Below are 13,762 nucleotides of genomic sequence, written 5' to 3' on the forward strand. Positions count from 1 at the left end.
TGATTCTCTTTCTCGTTTCAAGTGGGAGTTGTTTCGAGAATTGGCCCCGGATGCGGAGCTTTGCGGCACTCCGGTTCCATCTTCCCTCTGGAGATTTGGTTCCCTGAGTCCTGGAACATGCTGCGAGCTTCATTAGCTCCTTCAACGTGGACAAGTTATGTAGGGGGGGCTAAGAGGGTTTCAGCGGCATTATCGGCCGGGGGTTGGGTGGGTGGTCCTATTTCTGATGTAGCTTTGATTCGGTTTATCGAACAAGCAAGAGCGAGTGGCTGTTCGAGGTCGTCGGTGGGGAGGCACTTGGCGGGCTTCTCCTTCTTTATGAAGGCTCATGGGTGGGGATACCCGTCGGGTCGTTTTATTGTCCGTCGAGTTTTGGCGGGTTGGTCTAGGGGATTAACCCCTCAGGTAGACCAACGTGTCCCCATCACGCATGATATTTTGGTTTTATTGTGGGAAGTTTTGTCGGAAGTGTGTTCCTCGGAGTATGAAACAGGTCTGTTTCGCGTGGCGTTTGTTCTGGCGTTCTTTGGCGCGTTTCGAATCAGTGAATTAGTGGCTCAAGCGGTTCGGAACAGGGCGTACCCGGGATTATTGGCAAAAAATGTGGTGGTGACAAACAGAAAGGTGACAATTGTGATCCCGAGGTCGAAGACGGATCAACAAGGTAAAGGTTTGACTGTGGTGCTGTCTGCAGTACCTGGTTTGATCTCTTGTCCGGTGTGGAACACGGTGATGTACTGTCAACGGCGTCCGGAAGGGGCGGACCAATTTTTGGTTCACGACAATCTGTCGCCCTTGACCAAGTATCAGTTTGATGTGGTATTACGCAGGGCTTTGTATTTGGTGGGTCTCGACGATCGTCGATTTGGGTCTCATTCTTTTCGGATTGGGGCGGCAACTTCTGCAGCGGGTGCGGGTTTGCCCGGCGGGGTGATTCAGCGGATAGGCCGGTGGCGGTCTAGGGCGTACAAGAGTTATGTCCGCCCAGATTTAGGGTGTGAATGAACAGATTCTAAATCCACTTTCTTTGCAGGTGCGGGGCCCGAGACATTGGCGGTGTGGATTATCGGGCATTCCTACACCTACTGGGCGCAAAGACACGCCAGCGGTCGTCCATATGGCCCACATTTGGATTTGCAGCAAAGGGGGGTACGGGTGGTTTGGTTGGGGCACAGGGGGATGCTCTGGAATGAGCTCATTCCTTGTGTGCGACGGGAACGGAAAAGGAGCGGGGCACTGCGGGTCTTAGTGGTGCATTTGGGAGGCAATGACTGGGGCGGGATGTCGGGGAAGCAATTTATCGTCATGGTTCGCAAGGATTTGATGACGGTCTCTATATTGCTTCCAACGACCATCTTGTGCTGGTCAGATATTATAGTGAGACCTGCTGAATGGGAGAACATTCGATGGAGACGTTGCAGGTCCAAGGCAAATCAACAAATCGGGGCCTGGTTGGAACGTTTGGGGGGTCGCCATATCAAATACGATTGGTCATGGGGGAAAGTAACCGGTTTATTTCGGTCAGACGGGATTCACCTTTCCTTTTGGGTTTGGATTTGTTCTTAAACTCCATTCAGGAGGTCTTAGAAAGTTTGTTTCCTTTGTAAGCGAGGCCGCATCTTTGGGGGGTCACAGGGCATAGGATGCCTGTGCCTGGTGGCGGTTGGCCCGAGCCTAATCAGCTTATTTATGGTTCTGTTAAATGAATTTAGCAACAAGCAAACGAGGATGGACAGCTGGGGCTGTCGTTGGGAGGCTCGGCTCCTTGCCGGAAGGTGGCGGGAGCGGGTTGGCCAGACCTCTGGCAAGTGGGTAGCGGAGGTCCACCCAGGCTGGCTCCTTGCCAGAGTGAGGCGGGAGTTTATCCTGGTGTGCGAAGGGCCACACGAGCAAGCAGTGATGGTTGGTCAAGCTATCCTGCCGGATGGTGGCGGATAGTTGGTGGGGGGCTTGGTAATGCAAAAATTCATGTTGTTTTGTTAACTGTGTTATAAGGCTCGGGTCAAGTGTTGATTAAAGCTGCGGCCTTGTTTTTCCCCAAAATTATGTTTCAGAGAATTTATTTGTTTGCATTTGAATGGATGTGAGCGAATGAAGTACTGGATGCCCATATTATGAAAGACCGGACAGACCTTGTGTCTGGACGGTCGAGTTAATGTGGGCCCAGTCCATTCGCGAGGCGGGGGCAGGGGGGGGGTGGATTGAGGGGAATTAGGAAGCAGGGAGATAGGGGGGGTAGGGGAGCAGGCGCGCGGTAAACAAAGAGCAAAGGGAGCACGGGTCGGTGAGGAAGGGGGGGGGGGGGGGGGGGGGGGGGATGGGGTCGCGGAGAAGGAAGAGTTAGAGCGGGGTGCGCGCATCGAGACGCGTGGTGGTTAGGGATTGGGCTGGTGAGTCGGAAGGCAACGCGGCGTCTAGGGATTGGTTAGGGGAGTTTGAATTACAGGGGAGTTGCGGACGAGGCGCGCGGGGGGGCCATTGGCGCGCGAGTAAGCCGAGCGGTAGGCGCGTCGTTTGACCCTCCCACCCGCCCTCTTCTTAGTTGAGGTTTGTGGGTGAGGTGGGGGTAGAGGGTTGTCGCAGCAAGGGGGGGGGGGAGCGAAGGGCATTGTGGTTGGCCCGAGCCTAATCAGCTTATTTATGGTTCTGTTAAATGAATTTAGCAACAAGCAAACGAGGATGGACAGCTGGGGCTGTCGTTGGGAGGCTCGGCTCCTTGCCGGAAGGTGGCGGGAGCGGGTTGGCCAGACCTCTGGCAAGTGGGTAGCGGAGGTCCACCCAGGCTGGCTCCTTGCCAGAGTGAGGCGGGAGTTTATCCTGGTGTGCGAAGGGCCACACGAGCAAGCAGTGATGGTTGGTCAAGCTATCCTGCCGGATGGTGGCGGATAGTTGGTGGGGGGCTTGGTAATGCAAAAATTCATGTTGTTTTGTTAACTGTGTTATAAGGCTCGGGTCAAGTGTTGATTAAAGCTGCGGCCTTGTTTTTCCCCAAAATTATGTTTCAGAGAATTTATTTGTTTGCATTTGAATGGATGTGAGCGAATGAAGTACTGGATGCCCATATTAAGTCCTTAGCTGGGATAAATCAAGTTCTAAGAAAATGTCTCCAAACAATTAGCTATGGACAGTTTCTTTGGTTATTTTATAATTTTTCTGGGATATTCAGGAGAATGTTCATCATTTCTAAAGCTGCCAGTTCACTACATATATTTTATATACATTTATGGGCCATTTTTGCCTTTGTCATCAAACGTATAGTTATAATGACTTATTTCTATCTCATTATGCATCAAAGTACATTCTATATTTAAGTTTATTCACAAAGGGGTAGATTTTCAAAGGGTTACGCGTATAGGTTACGCTCGTAACCCCCGAAAACCTACCCCAAACACCCTCTGCGCGCACCGAGCATATCTTGCATAGGCTGCTGGCATGCGCAAAGCCCCGGGACGTGCGTAAGTCTCGGGGCTTTCCTGGGGGGGGCGGGCGCATTGAGGGCGTGTCACGGCCGGCGCATCCTCGGGGGCATTCCCAGGGCATGGCCGCTGCCTCCCGACCAACCCCCGGACTGGACTATGGCGCGCCGGCGGCTGGCCCAGTGCGTGCAAGTTATGCCTGCCTCGGGCAGGCATAACTTGTGCAACAAAGGTAGGTGGGGTTAGATAGGGCCGGGGGGGGGGGGGGTGGATTAGGTAGGGGAAGGGAGGGGAAGGTGTGGGGGGGGGATGGAAGGAAAGTTCCCTCTGAGGCGCTCTGATTTCGGAGCAGCCTTGGAGGGAACGGAGGCCAGCTGCGCAGCTCGGCGCGCGCTGGCTGTCGATCTTGGGCAGCCTTGCATGCGCCGACCCCGGATTTTAACGGCTAGGCGCGTATCTATTGAAATCCGGCGTACTTTTGTTTGCGCCTGGTGCGTGAACAAAAGTACGCGCGTGCGCTTTTTTATAAAATCTACCTCAAAATATATGAACCATTTTTGTAACTGGTTTTAAATACAGTTCATGATATCTGTGGGTAAGTTACTTTATAGTTCTTAATGAACTACATAATGCTCCCCACCCAAAAAAAAATTGTACTGGTAGGGCGTCATACTTTTCCAAATGTATAATTATTTTTTTATCCTAACAGAAATTTACTAATGATATGAATTTTTAAAAATAGAGTCAAAAGGTATCTACTTAGAACTGACAATAACAAAATAGTATTTAAAAAAACTCTTTACTTCTTTGGTCCTACTTGTCCCACGTTGACTCTGACACAGATAACTTTTCTTGTTTGCATTCCAACTGCACAAGTTGCTTCACCATTCCAACTAGTCGATGAGTTGAAAGGAGACACAGTGATGTCTTCTATACACTGACCCCAGGGTCCAGTTTGCCAGTGATACACTGTACATGGGTGCTCATTACAGCCGCGCGCCTCCTGCAAAGCACTGCTGTTAGGGCACTGGGTTCCCCCTGCAAGAAAGCATTTAAGAAAATGATTAGCAGACAAGAAGAAATAAAGGTAGAATGTGAAGTAGAAATAAAATGTCTCATAATTTTTATTCACAACTAACTACTTTTGAAGAAATTATTCACACCACACGTGTGCTCTACGGGCATGTAAAAATATCTTGATTTTGAATACAGAGTCATGAAAGTTAATTTTCAAAAGTGTTTCACACATAAAAGTAGCATATATTGTAGCAATTTTCAAAAGCCCATTTATGCATGTAAAGTCCATTTTTGCACATAAAGCCTTTTGATAATTCAGTCCTAAGGAGTGTATTTTCAAAGATACCTTTATGCGTATATTTTCAAAAGTACCTTTATGCGTGTAAAACCCAGTTTTATGCATGTAAAACCTTTAGAGAATTATCTCCAGAAAATGAATTCACTGACCCAGTACTGTACCTTTAACTACTTGACTTGTTTTTAATTCAAAGACCAATTTCCCTCAGAGAGGAAATTTTCAGTAAGCCTATCTAGTTTCCTTTTGAACATTTGCTCAACACTTAACATGGATACCAAAGCACCCATCTACTTCACACCTGCTATTTGTGCGGATAGATACAGGAAAGGGTACAAAACCATTTGTATTGATTTGAAAATGTAAATTTGTGTGCACAGTTTACTACCCAGACCTAAATACAACCTCAAGAATGCCTCTAAAAGTACATGTGTTGTGAAAATAGGCATGGATTTTTAGCAGCTATGCAGGATCCAAGTTTCACCCTGAAGGATTTAACCAAATAACTCAGGAGTTACTTGGCTAGATATCTTTGAAATTTGACCTCTAATTGTTTTATGGTTCACTGTGTTCAGGGTGGAATATAAGAAGTATATTGTTTTGAAAAAGCATTTCTCCTTCCTAGGTATTCATTTACCTGCATCCTATTATATATAGTCTTGACTGTACCCATTCTTCTGTTGATTAATGTCTACTGTACAACCCCATTAGGTGAAAATAACCAGCGAGGAAAGCATATGGATGCCTATAGAATATGAATGCCCATAGCAGTTCATGCATTCTTATGGAAAGAAATTCATTTCATTTGAGTGGCATGTTGTTTCACTATGAAGAGAAAAAAAAATAATTACAGAAAATGTGCTCAATGTCAGAGATGACATTTGTACAACAGAATGAAATGATATCTCAGCTCTCCTTCTATTGCTTTTTCCTAAGGTGACAAGCTCAATTGCCATTTAGTTTATTGCCTCTCTTCTGTAATAGGTAATAACAAGTAACTGTGGAATGAATATCACATAGACAGGAAGGAGACGGGAGGGATGACAAATTTAGCTACTAAAGCAGCATATTTCCACAATTTTAAGAATACAACTGACTGAAAACAGTGGCATGCAGTGCCAATAAGAGTCATCAAGGGTGCAGAGAAGGGGGAATATAGAGACTGGGGGAGGAGGAAAATAGGGAAACCTGGAGGGATGAGAAACTACATCCTGCTGGAGTGCAGTCAGGAGGAGAAAGCAGCAGCAATAGCTGGTATGAGCAGCAGGAGAAAGAGGCAGTGGAGTCTGATTCCACAACCAAAAATCAAATCTGTAACAGCATGAAAAACCGTGTCCATATTATATATGGCAGATCTCCATGGAACTCAGTGATGCTATGAGCTGATAATTGAGCTATGTTAATGCAAAAATGGGTAGCAGAAATGCTGGAAAAGGTGTATTATTAGACAATAACATCACAGAAAAAAATAAGATGAAGCTATTGCATAGGAAACAATCATAAAATACAGCTAAACAAAGGGATGATAACTTTCAAAAAAGCTCTGTGCGGCTCCATATATGTATGCATATGGCCGCGTGGAGATCTACTACAGTATTTTATAACCTGTGCATATCAGGTAAAGTACAGATTATAAAATACATGAATTTTTACATATGTGTGCATGTTTGGTTATGCGTGAATACCTGCGATGCACAGAAAGTGTGTACTTTTTCTACCTAGTTAATAAATATATGTGCAAATATTTTATTTGCAAAAAAAAAAACAAAACAGAACTTGCTAGCATAAAACCCTGATTTTTATGCAGAAATCAGTATATTTTAAAATATGCACATGTAATTGAAATCACCAGTTTGATGTTACTTCATTCCTTCTCTAGGTCACCAAGACTCTTTTAGGTTTTCACCCTGCACTCCCCCTAGTTCATCCAGACCTCCCACCCAACCAATAGCAGACAAAATATGAGTCATATCAATTGTGCTAGATTATTAGCAGACGTAAAATTGTACAATTAAGTTGACTAATATATTCATATAAATCTTTTATAAAATAGCAACTTACACTCGACCCTCTTGACCCCACCCAGTAATGCCTCCAGATTGCTCCTTTTCTGCTCAAGTAAATGTGCACATGAAACCAAAAATATGTACGGCTCAAGTAAACAAAGTGGTGTTCGTACCATGATAGGCAGATAAAACTACAAAAAGGCATGTGGGAGATCCAAAGCATAAGAACTAGGGATGTGCAGCCACACAAGTTTTAGTTTGGTTCATTTATTCATTCTGAGGTATTTAATTCATTTTTATTCAATTCATTAAATATTTTTTTCAGTTTTGTTAATTTGCCAAACTGAAAAAAAACATTAAACAAGAAATAAAATCTGAATCAATAAAAAAAAGAAAAGGGCCTTCCTGGGCTTGGCACTGGGGTCTATGTCATGCATCAAAATAGTACCATCCACACTGGAGGCATGTGCCAAAGTGACGTCACTTTAGCACCATTCTCCAGGTGCAGGGCATCAGTTGTCCAGAGTGGGATCAGGAAGAGCAACTGGAGGCCCGGGACCAAGCCTATGACTGCACCGGGTCCAGGCCTCAGTCAGGTCCAGCCTCATGCCTAGGCCTCACTTCCAGGAAGGCCCAATCAAGGCCACTGGAGGTCTATTTTTTTAATATGCTGTGAATTTGAAAATACCACCAAATGTATGGGCATTTTTCTCAGAGGTTATTTTCGGTTCATTCCATTTGGAATAAACCAAAAATGGCCTTGTTTGTTGCATTTTTGGCATTTGTTATTATAACCCCTGGATGGGAAGACCCAGATAATAGACCCAAAGGTTCAAAGTCTAAGGGTGGACCCCATTTGCAAAGTTCTCCAATTAACTTCAAGGCTCTTTTGCATCGATTGATATTACACAGCCCCTTCAGTCCCCCTGTAAGTAGCACTGATAACCTTCACATTCTGTAGCAGCAATAATCATACTGGAAGCTGAATGGTTTTCAACTTCTTTTTACTGATAGTTGATAAGACGAATGAAAATGTCTTTACAGCTCTTTGTTATTAAGTTCAATTTATTTATATCGATGAAAATTTAATATATTTGTGACCTTATTCTACCAGGAAAAGTTTTTTAAATTTCTGAAAACCAATTCCTTAATTAGTTCATTTCTTTACATTTCCAATTGAGCAAACTGAAAAAAGCATAAACTTTTCCCTCCTTAAATTTCAGTAGATTTTGCCCATTGCAGAATGATTTGAATTATAGTCCCAATTACTTATTAGAATGAAAAGTCCCAAATCTCATATCTCTTTTGTAGTCTTCACTGGCAGTACCAAGTTGGCACTCTCCTCTAGGGATGTGCAGAGGGATGCCATACGTTGCATTTGGGATTCGTATTCGTTGGGGGGCAGATACTTTGCATTCGGCAAGGGGGGCCCCCGATACGTTTATACGTTAATTCTTATTCGTTTCCCAGCTAAAATTAAATTAACCACAACCCCCCACCCTCCTGACCCCCCAAAAACTTACCAAAACTCCCTGGTCATCCAGCGGGGGGTCCGGGAGCCAACTTCTGTACTCACACCCTCGGCTGCTGGTATTCAAAATGGCACCAATAGCCTTTGACCTACTATGTCACAGGGGCTACCGGTGCCATTGGTCAGCCCCTGTCACATGGTAGGAGCAATGGATGGCCGGCACCATCTTGTGCTCATACCATGTGACTGGGGCTGACTAATGGCACCGGTAGCCCCTGTGACATAATAAGGGCAAAGGCTATCGGCGCCATTTTGATTACTGGCAGCCGACAGCCCGAGTGCAGGAGATCGCTCCCGGACCCCCGCTGGACCACCAGGGACTTTTGGCAAGTCTTGGGGGACCCTCCTGACCCCCACAAGACTTGCCAAAAGTCCAGCGGGGGTCCGGGAGTGACCTACTGCACGTGGGTCGTCGGCTGCCAGTATTCAAAATGGCGCCGATAGCCTTTGTTCTCACTATGTCACAGGGGCTACCGGTGCCATTGGTCAGCCTCTGTCACATGGTAGGAGCACAAAATGGCACCGGCCATCCATTGCTCCTACCATGTGACAGGGGCTGACCAATGGCATCGGTAGGCCCTGTAACATAGTAGGTCAAAGGCTATCGGCGCCATTTTGAATACCGGCAGCCGAGGTTGTGAGTGCAGGAGATGGCTCCCGGACCCCCCGCTGGACCACCAGGAAGTTTTGGTAAGTCTTGGGGGGGTCAGGAGGGTGGGGGGTTTGTTTAAATTGGCTCCTTTAGACGGCCAAATAATTCGGCGAAGATTAGTTGTATTCATGGGAATCGCGATACGTTTTGCTTCCCCACGAATACAACGCATATGACCCTTTACGTTGCGGATTACCAATTTGTAGGGAACAAATGTACACCCCTACTCTCCTCCCAAGTGTGGCAGACTTGAGTCAATAGAAAAATACTCTTTAATCCCTTCTTAACTCCTTTTCTCTGGAAATGGATGTAAATCCATTCTTCCATGGTGAGACAACCTCTCCTCAAATTCTTTCAAGGCAAAAAACATCTCCTCCTCTAAATAACCAAAACTCTGAGCCCCTGGGCCCTAGGGTTCTCAGTTCAATAAACATAGTCAGAAAAAGTATCTTATTCAAAAAGGGCAACCTTATGAGAGAAAGGAAGGGTGGAAAAACGTTCTTCTCCAGGAAGAAAAAGATCTTCAAAACTCTGAACCAAAAATAGGGTCAAGTACTCTTTTCCAGGTCTCTGTGAAGAAGACCTTCAGAGTCCTTTTCCCAGAAAAAGTAATCAAAAGTGGGGATTGCAGAGACAGGGCTGTCCCAAAACCAGGCAACTCAGGAAAAATTGAACTGAGAATCCACACTCTACGATCGTGGCAGGAATTTATAAAGGCTCAAGCACACATCATCTACTTCTCTCACATAGGGGAGCTCAAACCCCAACCTCTACTCATTAATCTCTCTGAACCTCCCCATGATTTTGGTTCACTTCCTTTTGGTAAGGAAACCTATGGTTCTCTATATTAGGAGGCAGAAAGTGTATTGTCAAATGAACAATTTTATGAGATAAACCACTGCTATCAGGTCAACTGCAAGGACAGCCAACTGGATAAGTGATTCATAGGCAGTGTGTTAATTCAGCGAATCCTTAACCAGTGAGGCTTTGGAAATATTTTTTCTTAAGACAATTTTGGATTTTAAATCCCTGATGGTTTTACCAACATTCAGGGCTGATGCAAGGGTATTAGGTGCCCTAGGCGAACCTTCTGCCTTGCGCCCCTCTCCCGGTCCAGGCCCCAGCTCCGGTCCTGACCTCATTCACCTAGACAGACCTCCCTCTCTTACACACACACTTAGGTTCCTTGTCTCATTCACACATGCACCCTTACACAGGCTCCCTCCCTCTCTCTCACTAACACCTTTGCTCTGTCATTCACACACAATCCCTCACACACAAACATACACACACAGAGGCACCGCTTGTTGTCTGCAGAGACTCTGCTTCTTTTGGCCACAAGCATGATGATCTCTGCTCATGGCCCACTGAGTCTCTGCTTCTCTCAGCCACGAGCAGGATGGGCCCTGCTCATGGCCCACCGAACCTCTGCCACTCGCGGCCCACCAAGTGTCTACTCCTCTCAGCCATGAGTGGGATGGGCTTTGCTCACGGCCCGCCAAGTCTTTACTCCTTTTGGCCATGAGTGGATTGGGCTCCACTCATGGCCCCATATGGCTTCTCTTTGCTGCCCCCTAATGGCCGGCACCCTATGCGACTGCCTATTTCACCTATTGGGACTGCCGGCCCTGCCTACATTAAGTCAGTCAGAGGTACATTTTATGGGCCAGTTCATGTACTTTCAATACATGTGGAAGATTAACTCAAGTGACCAAAGTTTATTACATACAGGGGTAGGTTGTCGGGGGTCACGCGCGGGGTTTGCACGGGACATACACGTATGTCCTGGGGCTTTCAAAAATGGGTGGTCCGGGTGCGGGGCCAGGGGCGTTCCTGAGTCCTTCGGCACGGCGGCCATGCCGGAGATTCATGTTCCGGCAGCCAGCTGGCGCGCAAGTTATGCCTGCCTCAGGCAGGCATAACTTTTGAAACAAAGGTAGGGGGGATTTAGTTAGGGCTCGGGAGTGGATTAGATAGGGGATGGGAGGGGAAGGTGGGGGGGGGGGGGGGCTGAAAAAAAGTTCCCTCCAAGGCTGCTCCAATTTCGGAGCAGCCTTGGAGGGAACGGGGAAAGCCATTGGGGTTCCCCTCAGGCTCGGCGCACGCAAGGTGCACATGTGTGCACCCTCTTGCGGGCGCCGACCCCGGATTTTATAACATGCACGCGGCAGCGCGCGCAGGTTATAAAATCAGGCGTACATTTGTGCGCGCCAGATAGCGCGCACAAATGTACCCCCCGTGCGTAATATTTAAAATCGGCCCCACATTGAATTGCTTATTAATGCAGTATGCACTACATTTGTAATGTTTGCTGGTTGCAGGGTCATCCTGCGACCGGCTGCACTCAGCCCCAGCACCTCCGGTGCCTCCTGGTGTGGCAGGAATGCCGCCGCATGCAGATGGGCTCTTTGCAGCAGACACCACCATCGCATCAGTGTAACTGTCAACCCCCTTATGCGTGTGCGTGCGCATGCACACCCGCCTTATATAGGCCCTGGGCAATAACGCTCTCTAGGTGCCCTCTGATGATGTCAGCCTTGCCAGGCTATTTAAGCAAGGGCCCTTCCATGCCTCATCTCGTCCAGCCTGCCTTGTCCTGCCTCTCCAGACTGCCTTGTTTCATCTCGTCCAGCTTGCTTTGCTTCTCTTGTCTCCTCTTCTTGCCCTTTCTTGTTCAGTCCATCCTGCCTCATTCTTGCCCTTGCCTCAGACTGTCTTCCTACATCTGACCACTTCCTGGACCTTGACTACTCTTTGTCTGCCTCCTGCCTATGACCACTTCCTGGACCAGGACCACATTATGTGCTGCCTGCTCTGACCTTTGGCCTGCCTCTGGTGTCTCTTGCTGACTGCTGCCTGCCCAGACGTAGCTTGGTCCTGGACTCTCTCTCTCTCTCTTTGCCCTGTGGGACCACTGCCCAAGTTCTGCTGGCTCCTGCTGGAAGCCAAGGTCTCAACCTGCAGGAAAAGGAGTTGATAAAGGTGAAGCTCCTGACCAGTCCCGTCCCAGGGTACATCCGCCAGCTGTCAGTATGCTCCTTAAGTTGCTTTAACCACACCACAGCACAAGCGCCCACCTTTCTTACAAAATGAAATGATAAAAGCAGGTGTGGCATTATTCCCTGTGACAGCGTTTCCTGCAGGCTCAGTAACTGTTATGTTATCAAGGGTCAATGCAGATTCCTTGCTAAAAGGGATATGCCTCATGGGCTGCATAAGGGGAAAGACATCAGCATCTTTGAAGTACTGTGCTGCCCTTTCTAGATGATACCAATCAGGGCTCATCCCTCTCTCCTTTTTCAACTCTCCTGCATTTTTCATGTTAATCACTTCTCTCAACCCCCTCTTTTCTGTTGTTCCACATTCTGTCTTTGGCAGTCTTTCTCCTCCATTTGCCTCTGCAGCCACTAATCAGTTCTCCTAACTGTTCCCCATGCTGCCCTTTTGTGCTATCTGCCATAAAACATGCCTCTCATAATGCCTCTTCCCTTATCAGCTGGTTTAATCAGAATGTCAGAATTATTGATAAAATTATAAAGTGTTCTTCTTAAAGTGTCACCAAAAATTGTAAAATAGTCAGTGTGAACAGGATTCATGGCTCTGTCTGTGGGTCTGCTGAGCCAAAAGGCATAAATTTGGATCTAGGTTTAAAAATAGTACTATCTGGGGTTGATTCAATACATTTCTGAGCAGCAAATTATTGCTTCAAATTGTAACTTCCTCATACATTTTGAAAATGTCAGTCCTTGTATGAAACAGGTCATATAACAAGGTAGGGGCAAAGGAATGGCTCATTCTGAGAACTTTAACTGGGCCAAAAGAAAGAGGGAAAGACTTGGTGAAATTAGTCCCTGGAATGATTGGCTTGGGAACTAGTAAAGAGAAGAGAGTGCCTATCTGTCCTGTGTTGACTGGTCCTGTATCTTCTCAAGGACTGCCCTTTCTTGTATGAAAAATATTAGTTGACTTGCATCTTTCTAAACTCTCTCTACCGCCTCAAAAAAAAAAGAAAAAAAAAAAAGAAAAGAAAACTAGTGCCCTGTGATGTGGTAGATCCTGCTAAACTGTTTTTATCACTGGATTTAGAACCAGATGTTCAATGAAAAGTGACAGATAAGGATACATATTCTCAGAGTGTAACCAATCATAAACAGGACCCTTTAAGTAATTTTTTGCAGATTGATGAATTTATCAAATATAAATATCTTTAATCAGTTAGAAATGTGTCAACAAAGATTTTGTTGAGTCTTATGGGATGTCAAATACCTTGTGATCAAAGTCTAACAGGGTCATTCATCAAATCACGTTAGGGCCCTAACGCCCACAGTAATGCTATAATGCATGCATTGTTTATCACAGCACATGCTGTGTATGTAATTTACAAAATGTATTCAGGTCGGTGGATTTTGGGAGGAGTAAATGAAAATGAAATGTGGTAATGCTGTGTGTGATAGCATAATGCATGTGTTATTCATGCTAACCTTTTTTCCTAGTGTTAGGACCTAATTGGGATTTTTCACAGAAAGAGAGAGAGAACCTCTAGGGTGGCACACATATTAGTGTTCTACCTATTTATCACACAATAGGAGGGTCATCTAGTAACTCAAGGTAAGGTTTTGGTGGTGGTCTAAGGTTTTCGGGCCAGTTTTACATGCACAGGCAGACGTGCGAACAGCACAGTGCTCATCAGTAGAGATATGATGTGATTAGGAATGAGGAAAGATACACAAAGATGAGATTCTTATAGTGTTCTCTTGCCCTAGCTTGACAGCTCTCAGGTAGAGAGTGCATCAAGCTAGGGCGAGAGTACATTGTGAAATCTCATCTTTGTGTATCTTTCCTTAT

The 13,762-nt window shown here is 46.1% G+C and overlaps 1 protein-coding gene across 3 annotated transcripts in view; it reads right to left on the minus strand.

The window, feature by feature from the left end:
• Positions 1 to 13,762, minus strand: part of THSD7A (thrombospondin type 1 domain containing 7A) — an 862,000-nt gene that overhangs the window by 315,016 nt on the left and 533,222 nt on the right. For all 3 annotated transcript variants that reach the window (XM_029588974.1, XM_029588975.1, XM_029588973.1), the window contains one exon: positions 4,220 to 4,454. In XM_029588974.1, the coding sequence (XP_029444834.1) occupies positions 4,220 to 4,454 (235 nt within the window). The remainder of the gene's footprint in view (positions 1 to 4,219; positions 4,455 to 13,762) is intronic.

The sequence above is a fragment of the Rhinatrema bivittatum genome, chromosome 2 (genome assembly GCF_901001135.1).
Source record: "Rhinatrema bivittatum chromosome 2, aRhiBiv1.1, whole genome shotgun sequence".
In the NCBI taxonomy this organism is placed as follows: domain Eukaryota; kingdom Metazoa; phylum Chordata; class Amphibia; order Gymnophiona; family Rhinatrematidae; genus Rhinatrema; species Rhinatrema bivittatum.